Below are 23340 nucleotides of genomic sequence, written 5' to 3' on the forward strand. Positions count from 1 at the left end.
TTTGCTGCTGGCCTGCAGACAGTGCCAGGACAGCCTCAGGGCCATCACAGTCTAGAGCAGAGGGGCAGTGAAGCCCTTTCCATGTCAAGAGTGAGGAAAGGCTGTTCCGTGAGCAGCAAAGCAGCCCCAGGGACTCACTGAAGCCAAGGGGAGCTGCAGGTGGGCGGAAACCAAGGGTTAAATCAAACCACACCAGTATAATGGGACAGCAGGATGGCCCCAGCAGGCCTGCACTCATCACTGGGGGCTGCACCCCCCCCCGGGTTGGAGGCTGGATCCAGCAGCCAGTCCTCACACAGTCCTGTGGCCCAGCATGTGCAGACAAAGTGGCATTTCGTGTCCTGCGTGGGGGGTGGGCAAGGCCCCGGCTCAGATAGGTTTGTACAGCAGCGTGGTGACGTACTTCTTCTTGTAGCGGTGTGTGGCACTGAGCACCATTACGCCGTCCTGTGAGAGGCAAAGCACCAGCTGCAGGGGTTGGGGAGCTCAGTGCTGCAGGGTACCCCCAGGCAGCTGGGAGAAGAGGCCCTTGCTGCTCTATGGGCTTGGGGGATTGGCACAGACAGCAAGAACCACCCACCACCCATGACAGGGAGCTGGGGAAGAGCAAGGGAGGGAGCTGGTTTGTGACAGAAGAGCACCAGGCTGCCCAGCTCCACCATGCTGTGAGAAGGCAGCTACAGGGAACTGGGGGCTGTAAGAAGGTCACCACCACCCACACCCCTGCACATGCCACATTTATAAAGGCAGCCAAGCAATCCCCAGGTGACTCCTTGGACCTCTGTGCCACCATCACCACCCCAGGGCTGTCCAGGTTCTATGACCTGCAGGCCTCTGGGAGCCACAGTTGCTCCCCCTTCCCCAGTCTGTGGTTGCTGGGGTCTGCCCTTACCTTGATGGAGAGCGCGTAGAGGTGATTGAGCATGACATGGTTGGGTTCGGGCAGTAGGGCCGGGTCACACTAGGACAAGAGAAGCATCAGAGGAGAATAGCAGAACCCTGACCCCCCAGCATGAGAAGCAAAGAGCTGCCATCTCAGACAATCTGAGCTGCTGGGTGGCTGTTCAGAACATGAACAGAGTTTGGCTCAGCACTACGAAGAGTGGTTAATGAGAAAATCGATGCTCTTTCCAGCAAAGAGCAAGGGCCAGGCACCAGCTAAGGGCTGAGCAGGCTTCTTGCAGACAGGACTCCCCTTCTGGCCTCTACGTTGCTCTCTGTATGCAGCCGTGTGCTGGTACCCACCGAGATATTGGTGTCCTTGTTGAGGATGACCTGGAGGAGGTGAGGCGGAAGGATGGGAGGGGATTTGAAGCGTTCCTCAGGCCGGTACACATACATCTCTTGGCCATAAGGTCCGGGTGGGGAACTTGATAAGTCTAAAGGAAAGAGACAGGAGGTGGTATAAGATGGCTAAATCACAGATCAGCTCCAAGGATGCTGAGAAGAACCCAGCAGGGTCTTTCAGACATTGAAGGATTCCATGAGCCCAGTCTGCAACTAGTACTGAGAAGACTGGGTCAGCATGTAGTAGGGCAGCAGTACAGGCTCATCATGTTTAGAAGCCACAGCATCTAGGGAACAGAAGGTGGCTTGTTCTGTTTCAGAAAGGTCTTCAGACCTCAGTTTTCCCTTAGTCATGTATCATATAGTAACAGATCAGACTTTTCACAGCAGAATAAGCAGCCAGGCAAGCTGTGAGCATATCCAAGAATGCCTGTAAGGTGGCACATGCATAGACACAACACAGGCACCCCGTGGTATCCACCCCAAGACTCCTGCACACAACTCCCAGCACTACTGAGTACCCCTGCCTGTTCCAAGCAGCCTGCCACCATTGCAGCGGACACAAGGATGCAGGGGCACAGCAAGCAGCACATCTGCACAACTGCCTGACTCAGAGGGCCCAGATGGGGAAGTCCAGATTTGTGAGGTGCTCAGCCTGTGTAAGGGATCTCAGGAGCTTGTGGTCTGTAAGCTGGACAGATTGCATCTCCCAGCCACATCTGAACTGCTCATTTTGGAACAGCCAGCACCCTGAAGGGTCCACCTCTTTGGAGATGCTGTTTGATGGCTTCTTTTTGGACTAGGCAACGGCCTGGAACTGAGGCTGTACCTGAGATAGGACTTAGAGCATGGAGGGCAGGCTGCACTCAGAGCACCCTGGACTGAAACATGACTGGACTACCTGCCAGCACCGCTTACCAAGCCAGCACTGCCAGCATCCATGTGGTAACTCAACCTGCTGATGTAACATGAGTACAGAGAGGTTTCTGATGTGCTAGCAATTGTACAAATAGCCTTGGTGTGAAAACCAAGAGCAGCTGCTGAAAATAGCCTGGATCCTTACTTAGCTTTTTACATCCACTTAGCTTCTACCCCAGATCAGATGACTTACTCACAGTTTAGCAGACAGAAAGGAGAGATGTTCCCTGTGTTCACTGGTCTGTAATGGCCATCTCAGCTGCAGGAAGGCACCAGCCCTGCTCTGGGACCATGCTAACACAGAATAGGTTACACCAGCACAGCCTCCTTGGAGACAATGTCTCAGCTAGAAGCTGCTGAGGACATGGGCAGGACGTGCTGCCAAACATTAATCTCTCTGTGTGTATGGGCCCACACCTCTAAGGGGAGCTGTTTGTCCCCATAGCAGTGAGTCTCAGAGTAGGAGATGGAAAATAGCACATGCAAAGCTGTAATGCCACAAAAACTCACCCCGACCTGAGGTTTCTGAGCTCTCCAGGGAATCCACTTTTAAAGCGTCAAACACCTCAAAGTCAGACTTCTTGACATGAATCAGATTGTTAATCGTCCCCATCTGGCTGGTGACCACGGGCTGGAAAGAACTAAGGTAAGAAGCTTCCTACATACAGCCTCAGTTGAAGCATACTCGTGCTTCTGAGCTTGTCCCAGCCTGAGCTGCCACTGTTATGCCATTACCTCAGAGCACAGGTGGCAAGAGTTTAGCTCTAGCGTTTGCAGATCTCTGCTGCTTGCCATGGGAGATTTCCCCTTACTCCCAGGCTCCTATAACCTCCTACTTTCATCTTTCTTGCTGCATGCTGATGGGTAAGCATCATCTCCTTCCCATGCTGCTCCTGTGTGATGCAGCTGGGAGAAGAACCTGCAGCGAATGCTGGCCTGTGGCTTGTCTTTCCAATTCAGAATGTGCATTTAAAGCTTACTGGTATCTCACTGCCACCCAATACATCCCTGACGCTCCCCCATACAGCTTGTCCCCACACAGCATATCTAAGCCCAAAAGAACCAGCCTCTGAGTGGATTCATGAGATGGAGGTTCCCCTTTTGCATTGGCAGATATTCTCTGCTCTTCATACCTCTCTTCTGCTATGTTTACATCACATTTTGGGCCCCAAAGAGGACAAGATTTGCAGTGATAAAGCTTTGAGAGTTACCTCGGATGGGTCATGGACCCACTGGCCGTCCACAAAAAATTTGTACTGGTGCTCTCCTTCTGGGAGGTCTAGGATAGCGACAAAGTCATTGTGGCTGTGCAGAGAAAACAGATGTACAACACCATTACTGCAGTGATGCTTTGGATGCTGCCTCTCCATGGGGTCCCAGAGAACAGCACTTTGTCATGCACTGCCTGCCCCCTTGACCCAAACACCCACGTACTGGGTTAGGACTGCTCATCACTCAAGGCATGGCCAGAGCAGGTGTGAGTGTCCAGAGCCTAAGTATGACTCAGATCCCTCAGGGTCCATAGAATCACAGACTCATTAGGGTTGGAAAAAAACACTAAGATCATCTGGTCCAATCAGGGCACAAGGTGAACAGGAGCTCAGCTTGCAGCCCTGCCCCGCATGCTCTGGGAAAGCTGGCATGGCAGATGTCATGTGCAAGATGCACTGGACAGGGAGAGTGGACAACAAATCTAAACCTGTGCTGGTACTGCAGGATGGAAGCAGGAAGTGCCTCTGAAATCTGCAATTGAGATAATCCCATTCTAGGTATTTCCTGGGATTATGCCCAGTCCTACACAGTGTTTCCACAGAAAACACAGGTGTACAGCAGAACAATGAGAACATTACTATGGGAGGAAGACATGTGAGGAACAACTAAACTCCCTCTAGCAGCAATGTAGACAAGGAGATAGGCCACCAAGCTTCAGAAAACTGCAGCATACCTGGGCAGGGCTCTGCTGCCAGAATGACTGCTGTATGGCATGCAATTGGGAAAGCAAGGAGGCCCATCCTGTCCTGTCCCCTGTTTCACAATTTCTCCCCACCACTGCAGCACCACCCAGGCAGGATGCTGACTGCATATTTGTGTTCACACCTCTAGCTTGGGCATGATGAACTGTGAGAAGCCAGGTGGGTAAAAGGAACAGCAAATGGCTCTGAGAGAAATGCTCCCTGTGATGGATGGAGAATACGGGCTGACCCAACGGGCTAGCTACCTCTTGATGAGTGGGATCTTGGTGCTCCAGTTGTTGAAAGATCCAGAGATGAAGACCTCTTTGCCCCCATCAGCCCAGCGGATGACAGTGGGGCGAGCCTGCTGGGATGGCTTCACTGACTCTTCCAGGTCCGGCTGCCATGAAACAAACTCCTTGTCCCCAGGAATCTGAGCAGAGAACACCAGAGCCGTTTCATTTGCCATTACCTCCATTTGCACATCCCAGACAACAGCACCCTCAGGCTAGACAAGCAGCTCCGCTCATACATCCCAAGAGATGCTTCTCTTGTACTGCAGCTCAGCCTGGCTCTTGCTATGAAAGCAGTACCCCAGCACCCTGATACCCTGCCTGTTTAGTTTGAATTAAACACAGCGCTGCTCTTTACCAGGTGCTACAGCCCTCTCACCAAAAATCCTCTCCTTGAAAGCAGCCTCAGCCCAGCACAGCCGCACAGCCCCCTCTGGAACACCACCCAGCACCCAATGTGAGGACAACAAAGGCAGCAGCCAGCCCCTACCTTGGAGTCGTGGGAGCTGAAAACACTGGGGTCATCTGTGCTGCCCACCATGATCTTGTGTGGGTGCTCCTTTGTGTGATGGGCACCTCCAGAGCTGTCGGAGCGGTGGGACTTGGAGCCATGGCGCTCACCAGACACTCGCTCACTGGTGGTGTTTCCCATGACAGCTCAGCAGCCCCTGTGAGAAGGAGAAGGCAGCAGTGTGTCTACACCCATGGGCTCCAGCAGTAAAGAGGGAGTGAGGGTACTGCTTCCCACTGCCTTTTGCCAGGGCAGAGTGACAGCAATCCTAAAAAAGGCCCAAAGTTCATTCCCAATGCCAAGTTTGGGAGCCGAAGGGGAATTTAACAAGCAAGACAGCTTGAACTAATTATAGGCATACCCTTATGAGCCATCGTGATAGTTAAGCTGGTAATTGTTATACCCTAAAACAAACATGAGTTAGACTGCATCCTACACAAAGTAGAGGGGCTGATGAGAAAAATAAAGCCACCCTTCAGTGGCAAATTGTCGCTTGGCACGAACAGAGCCTCTTTCAAAATCCCACAGCCTGCACAGAAAAAAAACACTACATACAGCAAGAAAACAGCCGGAGAGTGAAAGTAGCAGCTGCTTAACAGCTCCCAACAAGTTTCCCTGAGCCTGCGGGCAGAGGAGCAGAGCTTCATGCCTGGCAGAGGCAACAGTGCTGAAAGTAGCCGAGTGGAATCGCCCAGGCTGGAGCGTGGCCAAGGCAAGGAGTACCGTGCAGTGTGTGCAGAAGGCTCAGCAACAGCACAGCAAGGAGGTGTGCTCGTCACGCCCGACTCCAGGGCTGCATGTCTGTCCAGCATTGGGCGATACATCGGGATGAGACCACTGCTGTGCCATCCTGCTTGCAGAAAGCCAGGCAGGGGGAGCTGGCTGTGTTGCACCTGGCCTCCTGGACCAAACAACAAAGCTACCGTGGGTTACATGGAGCTGTCAGGCTCCAGGCAGATGTCAGCAACCAAGGTGGGCTGGGGCTCTTGCCCCCTGCCCAGCTTTGTTTTGCAGGGATGGCAGGAGGACAGCTGGCCTTGCTTCATCCACTTTGTTGTGACATTTAGGGATTTTGTTTAGAAGATCAAGTTATGTGTTATGAGTTCCAGGTGAGGCCGCCAGCCAAAGCCTGGCTTTGGACAATTATGGGGCAATTACTGAAGTATTTCTTAAGCCCTCAAAGCCTGCAGGGTCAGGGCAGCTGTCACCCACTGCATCATCATCCAACCCAGTGCCACCCATCACAGTGTCACCAACTACAGCGTTACCCATCATAGCATCACCAACTGTACCGTCACCCGCTGCAGTGCCACCAACCATACGACACCCATGGCAGCGCCATCAACCAGTGTCACCCGCTGCAACGCCACCCCGGCAGCACCCTGCCAGACCCACCCCCCCTGCGGACGCCCGTCCGCTCCCGTCCCCTCCGCGGCCTACCCAGCCGCGACACCCAGCCGCCGCCCCGACCCCAGCGCACACGGTGGTAGCGCAGCCCCACGGCCCAGCCTCGGTCGCAGCCCCACCTGCCCGCCGCCGCCGCCGCCGCCCCGCTCTCCGCCTCCGATCAAAATGGCGGCCGCCGCCACCGCCAGCCTCTACGGGGCGCTCTGGCCCGCCCCCACGCTGCTCTCTATGGTACCGGGCGGCCATTTCGTTTGAGGGCGGTGTGACTTCCGGGAGGGGCGGCCATCTTTGCTGCGGGTGGCGCGAGTACTTCTGTCTTGTGCGATGTGTGCGCGGTGCAGAGGTCCGTGAGGACGGACCAGAGCCTGACCCTTCACCCCGGAGAACGGGGACGAGCTTTATTGCCTTTTTCCTCGGGGAAAGAATTCCCCATGCCACCCCGCATCCAGCAGAGCTTTTTTGAGCCCTTCCCAATAGCACTGACACCCCAAGGAAAGGAAGGCGATGTCCAGCATCCCCCTTCACTGGGGCTAAGGGGACAGTGAGACGTAGATGAGCGTGGCCACGATCAGTCCAAGGCTGAAGAAGACCTTGAAGATGTGTGGCACAGAGCTGCAGCGTGGCACTGGGTGCCTGGCCGTGCCTCGCAGGGGCTGGTCAACGCGCTGGTGCTGGGACAGGATGGCCGCCCGGGCACCCTGCCATGCACCTGGGCCACGCAGGCGGTACTGGTAGGGCGTGCAGGGCCCCAGCAGCACCTCCACTGCCAGCTTGGGGTCAGTGAGGAAGAGCAACAGCAGGTTGGGCTTGGCACCCAGCTGGCTGGCGAGCTCGTCCATGTAGGGAATGTAATCCACCTGGATGGTGTGCCGCCGGCTGGCCACGTACCTGTGGGCAGGGACAGCGGGCTGGCTCAGTGTGTGTGCATTGAGGAGGTGGTGGCAGGGTTAGTGACCCACAGGGCCCTTACCGCTTGGCTATTTTGTCCTTGGTTTGTGCGATGTCTGCCAGCATGGTGCTGACTGGTGGCAGCTTGTGCAGACCTACGGAAGAAGGAGAAGGAGAGAGAGCTGTGCTCTCAGCAAACATGCCCCTCGGCACCCAGCGTGGCCTCTGTGGTGCAGGAAAGCCTTTGGGCAAAGAAACATGGGCAAGAGAGGCACAGGCAAGGAAATAAATTCCCTGCCCGCCTCACTTACCCTTGAAGACACGGGTGGCCCAGCGACTCTGCATCTCTGAGATGGGCATGATGGCTCCCAGAGGCTGGATGTAGCCAATGAAAGCCAACGTCGGCTTCTCCAAGTCAGCTGGGAACATAAACTTGTAGAGGGGGACCTGATTCTCCATCACCTTCACAGAATCCTCAAGGAAGGGGAAGGAGAAGCTGTACCCAGTGGCAAAGACTACAGCATCTATGTCTTCCTTAGTGCCATCCTCAAAAATGGCAGATGTTTCTGTGAACTGCTTGATGTTCGGCTTCACCAGCACCCTGCCCGAAATGATGCGGTTGGGCAGGTCATCGTTGATGGTCAAGTGCTGGTTGAAGACCCTGGAGAGAACAAACAGAGCTCATGCAGGGCTGGATGCAGGCAGGACCCCGTAACGCTGCCACAAACACTCACCGGTGTTTTGGCTTCAGACCATAGAGAGCATGGTCAAAGCGCATGTTGAGTTTCCTCTCCACCATGAAGTTGCTCACAGAGAGGGGCAGCATGCTTTGGAGGAGCTGTGTGAAGCGGCTGAGGTAGGAGAAGTCAAAGGGGTACCCACCTTCTGCCACCCGGTGCATCACCCATGTCCCACGCTTGGTGCTGAGAAACACCTGGTAGAAGTGAGAAGGGACATTTAATCTGAACTGCAGTGCTGGCCCAAACTCAGACAGACCTGCATGGTCTGGGAGTAAAAACAGTCTGGGAGCAAGGAGCAGAGGCATACTGAGCCTGGTTGTCTTGGGACATCACCTGCTTGGCTGTGTGGCTCAGCTCCACCGCAATGTCGATGCCCGAGTTCCCAGTGCCGACCACAATGACCCGCTTCTCCGCAAAGGCCTGAGGGCTCTTGTAGTCCCGGCTGTGCAGGTACCAGCCTTCAAACTTGTCTAGTCCTGCAAGAAAGAGTAGGGGTGGCTGTCCTTTTCTTGGGCTAGGTATGTGCTCTGGGAGCAGGCCAGTGGGAACTGCCTAGGGATGGTGCCCAGGGAGGTGGTGGCATCTCCAGCCTGGGAGATGATTGGTGTCACCCTCAGCACCCTGCTTGGCTTTGAGGTTTTTGACATGAAGGGAGCAACCACAGGTGGGGATCAGGGCTCAGCCAGAAGGGACAGGGCTGTGAAGAGCCTTGGGGAAGAGGATTCCTGGAGCAGGGGCATATGGCAGTATACCAGGGAAGGCGTGCAGCGGGAGGTGTGCGTCGCTATGGTGCCCGGTGCACACCATCACGGCATCGAAGATGGCTGACTCCTGCTTGCCCTCGCTCTCGGTCTCCACCTCCCAGCGGCCCGTGGTGGCGAAGTCAGGGCACTTGGCCACGCGGCGCACACTGGTCTGTGTGGGGGGAGCAGATGTCAGCGTCCCTGTGGCCCCGTCCCCGTGCTGCCCCCTGGCCCCCGGCGCTCACCCTGAAGCGGATGTGGCGGAGCAGGTCGAAGCGCCGCGCGTACATGCGGAAGTACTCCATGATCTTGGAGTGGTGCATGTAGTTGGGGAAGTCGTCGGGGATGGGGAAGTCGCTGAAGCACATCATCTCCTTGGAAGTGTTGATGATGACGGAGCGGTAGATGCTGGCGCGGCCCTCCTCAGGCTTCTCCTGCAGGAATGGGGCATGGCTCAGTGGTGGCAAGGGGAACATGTGGAGGTCCCAAACCTACCTGTGCTATGACTATCCCATCAGTCCCACAGGACTGAGCCATTGTGTCAGCTCAGCTCAGTTCTGATATCTGCCCCAGCAGCTCAGCCTCTGGCTCCCATGCATTAACTCTGCTCCATCAATGGGCAAAGACACCATTGTGTTAGCCAGGCAGCTCCAAACCCCATGCTAGCACTGTTTAGCATTTCCCAGCTGTCCTGCTCACTGCAAGGCTGGGCAGGGCAGCAGAGCATGTCAGGTTGGCTCTTCTTGGGAAGAAGAGACAGTGGCATCGCTTGGTGAATGCAGAAACAAGCTCTGGGGCTTTCCCTTGGCAGGGAGAACAAAGGCAGCAACCTGTGCCTATATGTAGGAGGTAGGAGAGGTAAAGGATGAGGAGCAGCCAGGACTTTCATAGAAAAAAGGGGCTGGGAAGGATAAGAAGGTAATGCCAGCGGCAGTGGGGCACCTGCAGGGGTGGGGGAGGAGGGCAGGTGGGACCAGTGGGAGGGATGGATGGGATCAGGACAGGCTGGGAAGGAAGGGATGGGAAACATTCACCCTGAGGCAGGAAAGCAAGCCTTGGCTGACAGCTAGCCCCAGCAGTGGCTTCTTGGGCAGGACCAGTCCTGCACTGCCAGCATCCCAGTCTGCGCCAAGGGGGTCTCCCAGCAGTGCTTCATTAGCTGCCAGTAAGCGATCCTGTCTGTGCTGCTGCCTAGGGCAGCTCGGTTCAGCATGGTGCTTACCTCGAACCGCCACAGCCCCCCGATGTCCCCACTCCTCTCGAAGCAGGTGGGGGTCAGCCCTTCGTCCAGGCAGCATTTCAGGGCGCACAAGCCGGAGGCGCCAGCACCGATGATGGCTACTCTCTGGGCAGCCATGTCTGGCAGCAGAGACAGCAGTGGTGGCAGGGGAGGCTGTGCCGTTGGGCACACAGGAGGTCACTGAGTCTGGTGAGTGGCACAGGAGGGACGCGGTTGGTGCCGCTCAGCTGTGCTGGGTGTCCCTGTTTCTCAGCGTGGATGGCTGAGGTCAACTGAGGCATCACGAGATGTTTCATCTAGACATGATCTACAGGTTCCTGCCCGCCCTTTGCAAAGGGCTCATTATTTTCTCTAAGCACGTAATGATGCTGAAGCCTGCCCCAGCAACTTCCTGGGTGTGGGGGCTGAGATGTGGCCATGCTCCAAATTTTAGCGTCACTATATGAAAAACAAAACAGAGGGCATGCTCCAGGCATGAGTGCCAGCCTTGGTGCATGGCAGCCTGGAACAGCTAGCACCGCTCCAGGTCCCCAATGTATGTCCCCAATTGATGTCCTCTGGGGGGCTACGTGTGTGTTACAGGGATGGGAATGATCTTGCTGATGTGATCCCCGGGATCTGTTCCAGCTGCATGTACCGCAGGCAAGACTGCTTTGCTGCAGATGTATGCATGTGTGTGCATGCATGCAGACCCCATCCCATGTGTATTCTCAGCACACAGGGGAATGTGAGTAACAGGACAGGCACCTGGTTCTGTTGAAAACACTTTAATCTGATTAGAAACTTTGCTATACCTTTGCTATGTAGAAACCATATGAATGTAATCAGTGGAAGCAGGTTGGAATTACAGATGACAGAAGGGCCTATGTTCAGCCAACAGCAATACCTAAACAGGACAGGGCATTCCCCCACATGAGAAAGGGTTTTTCCTTCATCCCAGGGTTGCCACAGGGTACTTTTTGGGTCTGCCCCACCTGGGAGGGTCTGGTGCAGTACACTCATTGTGTGGGGCTGTGCCAACAAGCGGAGAGTTCCCTTGATGTGAGGGGCATGACTGCTGTGGGATTGTGTAGCCCCCCAAGCATTACCAACCCCACCAGGCAGAGTGCAGCAGCCTACAGGTAGGTAAAGATGACAGCGAAGACTGCCAGGGCCCCAGCCAGCTTGAGGAGGAACGGCATGGTGGAGGTCTGCTTCTCCACATGCCGTGTCTGCAGGGGTTGAACAATGCGCTGGTGCTGGGACAGGATGGCCGCCCGGGCACCCTGCCATGCACCTGGGCCACGCAGGCGGTACTGGTAGGGCGTGCAGGGCCCCAGCAGCACCTCCACTGCCAGCTTGGGGTCAGTGAGGAAGAGCAACAGCAGGTTGGGCTTGGCACCCAGCTGGCTGGCGAGCTCGTCCATGTAGGGAATGTAATCCACCTGGATGGTGTGCCGCCGGCTGGCCACGTACCTGTGGGCAGGAACAGCGGGCTGGACCCTGCTTTCTGGTGGGACGTGGCCATGAGACCCACCAGAAGCCCTCACAGGCTGCTGCCCCATCCCAGCTGGGTCCTGGTGGGGCCTTACCGCTTGGCCATCTCCTCTTTCTTGTGCTTGATGTCAGCTTCCATGTTGTGCCTGGGTGGCAGTTTGTTCAGCCCTGGGGAGAAGAGCGCTGTGTGAGGGGGCTGCAGTACCAAAGGCATAGGAGGCAGATGGCTGAACACCATCTGACCCGGTTCCAGAGCTGCAGTCTCAGGGGACAGTTTGTCTCACTTACCCTTGAAGACACGGGTGGCCCAGCGACTCTGCATCTCTGAGATGGGCATGATGGCTCCCAGAGGCTGGATGTAGCCAATGAAAGCCAGTGTTGGCTTCTCCAGGTCAACAGGGAACACATACTTGTAGAGAGAGACCTGGTTCTCCACCACCTTCACATAGCCCTCAAGGAAGGGGAAGGAGAAGCTGTACCCAGTGGCAAAGACTACAGCATCTATGTCTTCCTTAGTGCCATCCTCAAAAATGGCAGATGTTTCCGTGAACTGCTTGATGTTCGGCTTCACCAGCACCCTGCCCGAAATGATGCGGTTGGGCAGGTCGTCATTGATAGTTGGGTGCTGGTCAAGGACCCTGGAGGACAGAAGGAGCCATCAGGGTACTGAGGTGTCTGCAGCATCCTGCTCTGAGGATGCTTAGCCCCAGAAATAGACATGGTCGGAGCATGTGTTTGCTGGCACCTGTGATTTGGCTTCAGGCCGTAGTTTATGTGGTCAAATCTCATGTTCAGCTGCTTCTCTGTGTAGTTGCTTGCTACGGAGGCGGTCAGCAGATACTTCAAGATTATCTTCATGCGAGTGGTGATGATGGTGTCTATGGGGTAGCCCTGCTGTCCTACGCGGTTCAAGACCCATGCACCTCGGCGGGTGCTGAGGAAGACCTGGGTGAGGAAGAAAGTTGTTTTCTTATTGGTGTGATAGTCACGGGGACACCAAGGACAGTCCTGAGGAGACACCTTGGCATGGGGGTGTCCTTAGGATGCCCCGCCTCTGGTGACCCCCCCCCTGCTGCTGCTCACCTGCTTGGCCGCTTGGCTGATCTCCACGGCCAGGTCTGACCCTGAATTCCCAATCCCAATGACAACGACCCTCTTGTCCATGAACTCCTGGGGTTCCTTGTAGTCACGGCTGTGGAGATAGCGGCCCTTGAACTTCTCAATGCCTGTGGGGAGGGAGGAGGAATGCTGTGCTTCCCCAGCCTGGGTTGGAGGGCCGCCTCCAAAGAATGAAGCAAGATCCTTGAGGAGCTCTGCCAGACCCATCAGGGGGTTGAACTCAGCAGGGAAACGCATGGGACTGGGAAGAAAAGCAAAGAGGAGAATGGGGACAGCAACATCGGAGCTTCCTGGGCTCTTTCATGGCAGGGGCACACGGCAGCATACCAGGGAAGGTGTGCAGCGGGAGGTGTGCTTCACAATGGTGCCCGGTGCACACCATCACGGCATCGAAGATGGCTGACTCCTGCTTGCCCTCGCTCTCGGTCTCCACCTCCCAGCGGCCCGTGGTGGCGAAGTCAGGGCACTTGGCCACGCGGCGCACACTGGTCTGTGTGGGGGGAGCAGATGTCAGCGTCCCTGTGGCCCCGTCCCCGTGCTGCCCCCTGGCCCCCGGTGCTCACCCTGAAGCGGATGTGGCGGAGCAGGTCGAAGCGCCGCGCGTACATGCGGAAGTACTCCATGATCTTGGAGTGGTGCATGTAGTTGGGGAAGTCGTCGGGGATGGGGAAGTCGCTGAAGCACATCATCTCCTTGGAAGTGTTGATGATGACGGAGCGGTAGATGCTGGCGCGGCCCTCCTCAGGCTTCTCCTGCAGGCATGGGGCTCAGAATCCTGATGGCCTGCCCCATGGCAGGTCACTGCCTTGCAATAGGGCTGGGGGAGTTCTGCTGCCAGCGAGGGTCCCCAGGACCCGCTGGGATGGGGGGCAGATGTGTGTTCAGCCCTTGCTCCACAATCCCACCATGGCTGCTTTCCCCTGGTGACAGCTACAACACAGAGCCTGCAGCCGGCACGGCTTACCTCAAACCTCCATAGCCCTCCGATGTCCCCGCTTCTCTCGAAGCAGACGGGCTCCAGCCCTTCATCCAGGCAGGCTTTGATAGCGCACAGCCCACTGCTGCCCCCACCGATGATGGCCACCCGCCTCGCCATGCTGCCCTCCGATGCTTTACCGCGACCAGCGCAGCCTGGATTTATGGCGTATGGCGGAAAACAGCCTACCCACCCCCGCCGTCACGCCTCCCACGGGGGCCTTGGGGCAGGAAGCCAGCGCACGGCACGTTCTGGCGCTTTGCTTTTCCATCAGCGGCTTGCGCCAGGAGCTGTCCCAGTGCTCAATCGGGGAGCCCTGCGAGGGGACACCTTGAGAGGGAACGCTATTGGGGTATCTGGGGCTGGTGAGGGGATGGGGGGCAGCCCAGCCCTGTGTCATGCATGCAGTACAATCAATCACTCCCCTTGGACTTTTGCCTCCTCTGGGATCAGCCCAGCCCTGATTACACTAAGGTTGCTGGTTTCCAGCTGTGCTGCGAAACTGCTGCACAGCTTGCCATTGCACTGCCCTTGGCAGTGGGAAAAGGGGCCAAAAGTCCTCAAGACCTGGACTCTGCCCCTGACTTGCTCAGTACATGCCCAATGCCATGCATTCTGCTGCACTTATTGCATCCTATATGGGTGCCATGGGGCAAGCTGTCACCCCTGGGCAATGGAAAAGTTTGCGGGAGGGAAAAGAGTTGTAAAGCTATGCACAGTGGCTTTAGATGCAAGCTGCTGTTGGGAGCTGCTTCCCCACCTCTTGGAGAGGGAACGGATGGACCAAACCCTTGGCCACCTCATTCCTTCCCCACAGTACTGGCAGCCAGATACATGTGACCTTGCTGGTTGAGATCTGGTCTTGGGGCAGTGTTTAAATCACACAAAAAAGGGAAGAGACGTTACTTAGAAGGCAGAACTCTTTATAAACATGAGAACAGATCTTGATGAGTCCCCCCCTAGATGGGTATTATGGAGGAGACTGCAGAAAGTGCGCTCACAACAGCAACATGATCAGTGTATTTATAGCACACAGATACACGGGTAATTGCAGAGAAACCTCTGCAAAGCCCCAGCTACCACATACACCATAGGCTAATACAGCAGGTGCCCAGCAAGGGCATGCTGATTCACAGTATCAGCAGTGAGCTGCCGGATGGATGTGCTGACCTCTTCCCAGGCTCTGCAGGGACCGGTTTGTCACTGGAGAGTAGTCAGTGCAGCTGCTTGACCAGCGAACGCTCTGCCTCACTGCCCGTCAGCAGGGCAAGACAGCACCAAGTGTCTAACTGCAGGCCTGGGAGCCTGCAGCACCACTAGTGTTAAGTGTTGGCTGGACAGATAGGAGTCGCAGCATAACCCCTCTCCATGTGCACTTAGAGAACAGGGTGTATGCCCTCTCCTTTGGGAGGGGTGCAGCCATCAGTGGCTCCAGAGTGCAAAGAGGGCAGGCGCGTTCAGCGGGGAGAGCCAGCAGTACTCCACCACGCTGTACAGCACGTAGCCCAGGAACAAGCCGAAGAGCACATCCGTCACATTGTGCCTGCCCAGCATGACCCTTGAAATGCCAACGACGAGAACCCAGAGCACCACGAGGACCCGCAGTGGGATGGCAAGCACCAGGTGGTGCAGAACAAAGCGGCAGACCAGGGCAGCTCTGGTGGCATGGCCTGATGGGAAGGAGTACTTGTCCACTGAGACGGTGACGAACATGTCCATCTTGTTGTGGGTAGGCCGTGGCCGTCTGACGATCCCTTTCACCACTGCCACCAGCACGAGATCCAGCACCAGTGCTAGGAGACAATGACAACAAGTGAGCAAAAATGGAAGTGTTTTGTCCCATGGGAGATGAGATACAATGCAAAGCCATTATGTATGAAAATGCATAGCTACCAAAGCTGCTAAGAGAAGGTGGTGTTTCCCACGGCTGCAGATCTAGGCAAGGAGAGCATAGCACTCATCCAGGCCCTAGATTTGTGCACGAGCACATCTGTCAGCACTCTAGGCTGGGCTTTACTTCCTGTGTGAAATCCGTTCTTTGTGACTCAGCACAAATCCTTCCCTAATTTGAAGCCATCCAAGGGGTTAATATTCCCTGCCAGTCCATGCTGATTCATCATCTCTTTGCACAAAGTGCACTGACCCTGGTAAATGATCAGTTTGCTTCTGGTGCTCAGCTGTGGCTCAGTGCAAAGGGGGTCCAGGCACTCCTCAGCAGTCTGAGGGCTCACAGCTCCTCACTTGGCTTCTCCCTGCTGCTGAGGGCACCAGTGTGTAAAAGGTAACCAGGCTTTGGCTTTTAAGACTTGACAAGATGGCTTAGCACCAGCTTTCTCCCAGAGTGCTATTGTGATAGAAGTCAGAAGTACCAGTGAGAAGTCAACTGCTGTCTGACAAGGGCAGCCAGCGGTGTCTTCTCTCTCCCATTTAACTAGCTTCCAGTGTTGGCTGCTGTGGCTGCTTCTTTCTAGGAAGCCATGTCTGAGAGATTGATATCTGCTTGTTGTAACCTTTGTTGCTGGGCACAAAGTCCTTTGGCTACTTCAGTTTGTTCTCTCTGGTTAATCATTTAAGAATGAATGTTTATTTGATTTGTATGAGGGTTGTTTTTTTTTTCTTCTTAAAACAACTAAGCTCTTTTCAATCCTTTCTTTTTATTGCATCTGGATATCAGGTAGGGCTCCTTTCCCAGAGGGTGGCCCTGGTGCCATGATAGTGCTACTCTGAGCAGAGCAGTGGTTGGAGGCCACCAAGGGCCTCCCACCAGTTCTCCAGGGACAGTGATCTGACCACACAGTGCAAAGTAAACAATATGCATGAAAACTTGCATTCCCCATCAAACATTTAGATTCAAACAATGCACACAAGACACCTTGGTATCTCAGGGGGTAAGGACTGGGGTTCAGGAGAGGTCTGTCGTTCTGAAGCTACTGCAGTTTCTAGGCAAGCAAAAATGTTGAATCTACATCTACCCAGCAGGACGCCAGGGGAAAAAAACATTACACCACGCATAATTACAGTGTGTGCTTTGAACCAGGTTTCCACACTGGCTGATACAGATCAGCACAAGCAGGTACTGCCTGCAGCAAGCCTGCAGGCGCTGATGTCTGCGTGCTTGAGTAAACTGCTGAGATGCCGCAGCTCTTGGCAGCCACAACAGCTGTTGGGAGCCACGTGGCTCCCTGGGGCTGCGAAGGCTCAGATCATTCGGGTTCTCTCTGTTCTCCCCCTTCCCTCGGACCCGTCCTCCCGCCCGGGGAGCCCCTTCCCGGCCTCACCGAAGAACAGGTTGAGCAGCACCTCCCTGGCGGCCGAGCTGTCGCTCTGGCAGAGCCCGTAGAAGGTGCCCAGCAGCCAGGGGATGCCGTGCCCTGACACCTCAACCACCTTCAGCAGCGGGCGGGCGCTGCCCCAAGCCGAGGCCTCTCCGGCGCACACACCCAGGCGCTTGGAGGCCCAGAGGTCGACGGCGAGCAGAGAGCTGAGGGCGATGCCCACGAAGGACGGGTTCAGCCGCATGCAGTCCTCCTCGGGCAGCGGCGGGGGCGCGGAGCCGGCCGACTCGCGGCGGCGGGACGGGCTGTCCGGGACCCCGGGGCCGCGCTGGTTCAGCAGGGACGCGAACTCGGGGCGAGCGCTGCGGCGCTCGCGGCCGCCGCGGGGACTGGGCATGGCGGTGGGGCCGGGCCCGGAAAGGCCAACGCGGGTCACCCACCGCCAGGAGGCTCGCCGCCGGCGGCCCCCGCTGTAACCCCGCCTCCTGCGGCCCAGCCGTCCCGGTACCCGCGCCGCCGGGCCCCGCGGCGGAGCTCCGTTCCGCCCGCCGCCGGGCTGCCGAACTTCCGCTTCCGCCGCCGCCGCCGCCTCTCGGTTGCTAGGGAACACGGACGCCAGGACGAAGCGCGGGGCTGCGGCGCCCCCTGCTGGCCGGAGGATCCCTCCCGTTCCTCCCTGCCCCGCCCCGAGCCGGCGGACGGTGGCCGGCGAGGGCCGCAAGAGAAGCGGCGGCGCGTTCGCCCTGCCGGCGCCGGTGCGGGCGCCGGTGCGCGGGCGGCGATGGTGGGGCGGGCGGCGAGGGGTCGCCGGGCCTCCGCCTGGCCCCCGCGTCGCGGAGGAGGGTGAGCGCGGCGGAGGCGGCGGGGCGGCGGCCATGGGCTGCCTGCAGAGCGTGGCCTGCAAGGCGCGGGTGCGGCGGGAGCACATCGTGGTGTCCGACGTGTCGGCCACCATCGAGCCGGCGGCCACTGCCATCGAGGAGAGCTCGCCGGTGGTGCTGCGGTACCGCACGCCCTATTTCCGCGCCTCGGCGCGCGTCCTCATGCCGCCCATCGCCCGGCGCCACACCTGGGTGGTGGGCTGGATCCAGGCCTGCAACCACATGGAGTTCTACAACACCTACAGCGACCTCGGCGTGTGAGCGGCGGGAGCGGGAGGGCGGGCGGCACCGGGCGGGGGGCGGCAGCGGGCGGCACTGTGGCGCACCTGAGGGGTGGCAGGGGAGGGTGTGCGGGGTGGGAGCGGATGTCCTTATGTGAGGGAATGGCGGTCCTGAGCTGGGTGTGTGAGGGGTGGAGGTCCTGGTGCGGCTGTGTGAACGGTTCGAGGTTCCCGTGTAACCCCACGAAGGGATGGAGTCCCCAGTGCGGTTACGTGGCACAATGGAGGTTATGGAACGGCTATGTGAGGGGATGGAGGTCTTAGTGTGGTTATGTGAACAGATAGGGGTCGTCGTGTGGTTCGTTGAGGGGGCGGAAGTGTGAGGAGCTGGAGGACCTGGTGCACTTATGGGAACAAACGTGGGTCCTACATGGTTACATGAGGGAATGGATGCCCTGGTGCAGTTAGGTGAGGCGCTGGAGCCCATGACACAATACAGGCCCTGGTGTGGTTCTGTGAGGAGACGGTTGCCCCAATAACATTATGTGAGGAGATGGGGCCCTGGTACGGTTTTGGGATTAGACTGGGGCCCTGGGATGGGTCTGTGATGGGTTGAAGGCACTACTGCATTTCTGTGAGGTGATAGAGGCACCAGCATGGTTACATGAATGATGTTGCTTGAAGATTCCACATGCATGGCCCAGGAGGCCACCAGAGAGCAATGCAGTTGGCTGTGCTGCTGTGGTTTCTGCCGTGTGCAGCGGCTGCTGAGGAAGCAGGGTCAGCCTGGTGCTGGGCTGTGCAGGTGCAGAGGCTGCTGGCTGAACCGTGGGTTCCATCCGCACCAAAGACTGCTGGTCGGTGCTGTGCTCGCAGCCAGGTTTGTCACTGCACTCGTCCTGTCAACCTGATTTTTCTTGATCGCTTCTGGGAACAGCAGGATCCTATTTCTCTGAGGGCAGAAATAGGGGAATCTACGTGGCACCGCATGCAGTGCTTGGTGTTAAGCTCTGAGAGCCCTCCTGCTGCTGCCTGGGATTTACCCATTTGTCTGTTCCCACATGCCCAGAAATGAGGGACAGCAGAGCAGCCCTTGCTGGAAATGAGGATTTCCAGCCTCAGAAACTGTGGGCTCTGGACATCCCTTCCAGCACAGCATGTGCTGTCCTTTCCGCCCTTAGTGTGAGCCTTGGTGTGTAGGAGTGCAGGCACAGGAGTTGCTCCCTTCCATCACTTTCCAGCTCTAGAAAAGCACCCTCTCTCCTCAACCCAATGCTGGAAGATGTGCTGTCACTATCGGAGTCAGTCTGCTTGCATTTCCAAGGGAGGGAGCAGATGGAGGCTGCCCTGGCAATCCTCGGCATGGAAGTAGGTGGCACTTCACATAGCTCTAGGCTGCCATGGCTTCCTGACAGGAGAGATGGTGCTGCCTGCCCTCGCCTGCAGGGCTGTTCTTGCTGCTGCAGTGCTGGGCTGGAGCAGCTCTCCCAGCCCTGATCCTGCTGGGGAGCAGGAGCAGCTGGCACCAGCCTCGGGTTTGCCTCAAGCTGCTGAGTTTGCCTACCCTATCCTGGCTGCCCTTCCTGAAAGTAGAACCCTGCTTGGGTTTTCTTGTGGGTGCCAGAGGCTGCGGTGCTGTGCCGGGATCAGTTTCCTCCAGTTTCCTGCCCTTCCTCAAGGGCAGAGGGACCTGGAGGCCACAGATGAGCTGCCTTCAGTATTGCCCCAAGCCAGTCATTGCCGCAGAGTTGGGCTAGTGGAGTTAGTGGGGCTGGGCGCAGGCAGGGGATGCTGGGGATGACCCCATCCTCCTTACTTTCAGAGCAGGCGGCGTTGTTGTGTGCAACACTGGGGTGCCCAGGAGGGTCAGAGTGAGTGCAGATCACTGCATCTTGGGAAGGATGGAAACCAGATGCTTCCTGCTGCTCATTGGCAGCTTCAAAGCCCAGATCTGTGTGCATCTGAGCTCAGCAGGAGGCTTCAACCAGAGCAATATGCCTGAGGACTTTCAAGGTTTCTGTTTTGTTCTCCTTCCTTTGATATCCAGCAGTGGTACAGCCAGTTTTTTTCAGATACTCACATACTGGGAACCTGATGTGCCTCAGGATGGAGACCTAGCACAGCCTCCTCTGTCTGCGTTTTAAATTGAAAATGCAGATTCAGCATCCAAAGAATTTCTGCTTTTTTTGTTCTTAGGATTTCAGGAAAGATCTGTGTGAGCTGGGCTGGGTCTTGCTGAGCTGGGTGGCCACTGTCCCCGCTCCCTGCTGATAATTACCACGTGGTGATCTTCTCCATCGCTGCATCTGCCTGGTGTTGCTAACGTGGTTTGCAGCCAAGATTTTGGCTGGAATTCCCCCCCACCCACAACTCTAACAATATGTCAGGGATTTCGTCACACCAGCAGCAGGCATGATTGTGGTATTTAATTACTGCACCTGCGTCTTAGCAAATGTCTATATTTAGGGGTGTAAAAATTGCAGACTGAGCTGTAGGCTGGGGGAAGCTGCTTGAGGCTTGGTGCAGGTTGTGGCCATGCTGCAGCTGACATGCAAGGAAGGCTGTTATTTTTTTCTCATCATTAATGAGATTAAGGAGAGAGTGACCTGAGAGTCACTCAGAAATGAGTATGGGCCCACTTGGTTAGATTGCGGGTTAATTAAAATGCTGTTGTGTTGGCAGAGCAGAGGCTGCTGCTGGCCTTGACTGACTCAGTGAAGGAGCTAAAGCTGAATTTGTTCTTGAACGAGGTCATCAGGGGCTTCCTGCAGGTGGGAAGGTGTTTCCCAAGCTCTGCTCTTGAGTTAGTGTTCCCAGAGGGAGGACCCGATGGGTGATGCCAGAGACAGACACTGGTGAACAGCTTTGGCTGGTATGGAGCTGCCAGTGGCTCTGGAAGGAATGGCTTTTTCGGTGGGGTTTCAGATAGAATTGTTATCCTTTTACCTGTACTTTTTCCTTCTGCTCTAAAGCAAGTGCTTTACCCTGCACGTGCTAGCACACAGCAGCTTGCTATGTTCCTTCCATTGCAGGCACTGCTCAAGCACTGCTGTTGCTGTTTCCCCAGTAACCTGCCCTTTCCATCTCTGTTCACCAGGTCAAGCTGGGAGCTGCCCGACTTGCGAGAAGGAAGAGTAAAAGCCATCAGTGATTCTGATGGAGTGAGCTACCCCTGGTATGGAAACACCACAGAAACTGTGACCCTGGTTGGGCCCACAAACAAGATCTCCAGGTTCTCGGTGAGCATGAATGACAATTTCTACCCCAGCGTGACGTGGGCTGTCCCTGTGAGCAACAGTAATGTGCCGTTGCTGACCAGGATTAAAAGGGACCAGAGCTTTACCACGTGGCTGGTAGCCATGAACACCACTACCAAGGAAAAGATCATCTTGCAGACTATAAAGTGGCGGATGCGAGTGGACATTGAGGTTGATCCCATGCAGCTCCTGGGGCAGCGGGCACGACTGGTGGGAAGGACTCAGCAGGAGCAGCCCCGGATCTTAAGCAGGATGGAGCCCATCCCACCAAATGCACTAGTGAAACCCAATGCCAACGATGCCCAAGTCCTCATGTGGAGACCCAAGCGAGGCCAGCCTATAGTTGTTATACCTCCCAAGTAGCACAGCACCGGGGCACGCACTGGTGCGTGCACGTGGGGACCTTGGTGCTGTTGGTGTGGTGCAAATGAGTGGGATTCCTGAGCCAAAGCAGACCTCTTGAGTTCGCCTGCCTTTGTAGCTGCGGTTGGAAGTTTCACAGTTGGAAAGAGAGCATGAGCTTGGCCTGGCTGTGGAGAGGAATTGCCAAGCTGGTCCCAGGAAGTGGATTTAAGTGCTTCTAGGGCTTGTGGCTGGAAAAAAGGCTGTCTTATCCAACCATCTCCTGCCTCCTTGCAGGAAAGTGTGAGGAGCAGGAGCATGATAAAACCGTGCCTGTGGCAAATGCTGCTTTCCACCCCATTAGCTGTAGTAGAGGAGCCCATGCCTGCCAGACATGGGGGGTTGTGCAGTCACCCTTCCCCTCGGTGTCTCTACCTATGCATTTCAGATGGATAATCAGCATGTTGCCATGCTGTCTGGGACTTGGAAGGGCCTGGGAGCAGTGTGGGAGCCGGTGCCCAGTCAGAGCCCAGTGCCAGCAGTCATCTCTGCCTGAGAGGGGCTTTCTGCAGCTGACTGGAAGCAGGACATTATGCATGCGTCTCGGTGTGTTTGGAGTGGTTGTGAATGTAGGCGATGACATAGTTCATTCCTGTCTAGGAGTGAGACCTGAGGGCAGGTTAGATATCCTTCAGTTTTATGGTGCACTAAATCTTTGCAGTTCCCCCCCTCCCCATCCCCACCAGCCATTTCTTTTGCTGGAGACAGAATTATTCTCAACCAGAAGAGAAATCACAAGCGATGCCTTTTTACAGAGGCGAAGGAGAGCAGGCAGCTACTGATGGTGTTTGCGTGGTATCCAGAAAAGCTTGGAGGTACTCCAGGATTTGGATGCTTCCACTGCAGACATGAGTGCATAGCAAGAGGTTGTGTGCTTGTTCATCTTCCACCCAAATGCCTGCTGGTGTGGGAGGTTTGATCCTCAGCCACCCATGGAGCAGTGCAGCGTGTGTGCATGTGCAAGTTGCTTGTGCTGTTGCAGGTGTCTGGCAGGTTGCCTTTTTCTCCACCTTGTGCCCTTCACTGCCTGGATTGCTGGCATCTCTCTGGTCTGTGGGGAGGTGCTGGTGCTGTGGGCTGCAGTGTACAATTCCCTGCTTGTTGTAGCAGGGGAGCAACTTTTCCCTTCTTTCAGCTGAGCTCTGGTGGTTGCACCTTCCTAGATGCAGCAGCAGCAGAAGCCACAGTGGCTTTGTCCCCACCCAAGGACAGTTTCAGGTGCCCTGTGTTGCTGCAGGGTCCCGGGCAGATGAATATGGCTTTTGCTGCTTTCCCTGCTCTGTTTCATGCTGCCATACCTCCAGCTTGTGCCCCTGCCTTTGTGCAATGAAGGTTTCTGCTGCTGTGGGGAGGTGAGGTATTTCTGCTTGGAGCTTCCTGCATTCCCCTTGCTGCTGGGAGAGCCTGGGAACCGTCTCACTGGCTACTCTTGTCAAAGCCTTTTTTGCAGCATCAGGAGCACTTCCTTGAACCTGGGTGTCAGGCAGCCCAGCTCAGGACTTCTTTGCTTTCCCCAGTGTGCAAAACCTGCTCCCCCTGCTGCAGAGGAGCCTTTTTTCTCCTTGTGCACACGCCTTGGGGCAGAGCCTTCCCACAGCATCGCTCTCTGAAGTACGCACAAATCCCTGCAAAGCTTCAGGTGCAGCTCATGCTTTTCCAGGGTGAGACGCACACCTCTGGCATCTGGGAGCTGCTCCCCACGAGCAAAGGGACTCCTGGGTGTCTTAGACCAAAAATCCCTGTGAAATCCCCAT

The 23340-nt window shown here is 56.3% G+C and overlaps 3 protein-coding genes across 3 annotated transcripts; 1 reads left to right on the plus strand and 2 right to left on the minus strand.

The window, feature by feature from the left end:
- Positions 1 to 175: 175 nt before the first annotated feature.
- On the minus strand, positions 176 to 5102 carry PRKAB2 (protein kinase AMP-activated non-catalytic subunit beta 2; the record flags this gene model as incomplete). The annotated part of the gene is made up of 7 exons (XM_079535395.1): positions 176 to 447; positions 893 to 961; positions 1246 to 1379; positions 2716 to 2836; positions 3417 to 3510; positions 4424 to 4590; positions 4941 to 5102. The coding sequence occupies 7 exons, from the start codon at positions 5100 to 5102 to the stop codon at positions 370 to 372; spliced, it is 825 nt and encodes a 274-aa protein (XP_079391521.1). The 3' UTR covers positions 176 to 369.
- A 1796-nt stretch (positions 5103 to 6898) lies between these two features.
- LOC306946745 (uncharacterized protein) lies at positions 6899 to 17069 on the minus strand (the record flags this gene model as incomplete). Its single annotated transcript, XM_079535847.1, has 18 exons — positions 6899 to 7256; positions 7339 to 7411; positions 7568 to 7917; positions 7991 to 8190; positions 8330 to 8472; positions 8749 to 8911; positions 8985 to 9173; positions 9962 to 10098; positions 10774 to 10778; positions 11099 to 11434; positions 11551 to 11623; positions 11744 to 12093; positions 12201 to 12400; positions 12539 to 12681; positions 12902 to 13064; positions 13138 to 13326; positions 13539 to 13671; positions 16792 to 17069. 18 exons carry the CDS (start codon positions 17067 to 17069, stop codon positions 6899 to 6901), a joined length of 3483 nt encoding a protein of 1160 aa, XP_079391973.1.
- Positions 17070 to 17700: 631 nt separating this feature from the next.
- Positions 17701 to 21547, plus strand: FAM78B (family with sequence similarity 78 member B; the record flags this gene model as incomplete). The annotated part of the gene is made up of 2 exons (XM_079535799.1): positions 17701 to 17963; positions 21025 to 21547. The coding sequence occupies 2 exons, from the start codon at positions 17701 to 17703 to the stop codon at positions 21545 to 21547; spliced, it is 786 nt and encodes a 261-aa protein (XP_079391925.1).
- Positions 21548 to 23340: the final 1793 nt, after the last annotated feature.

This window comes from Tetrao urogallus (assembly GCF_951394365.1).
Source record: "Tetrao urogallus genome assembly, chromosome: 5".
NCBI classification, from domain to species: Eukaryota; Metazoa; Chordata; class Aves; order Galliformes; family Phasianidae; genus Tetrao; species Tetrao urogallus.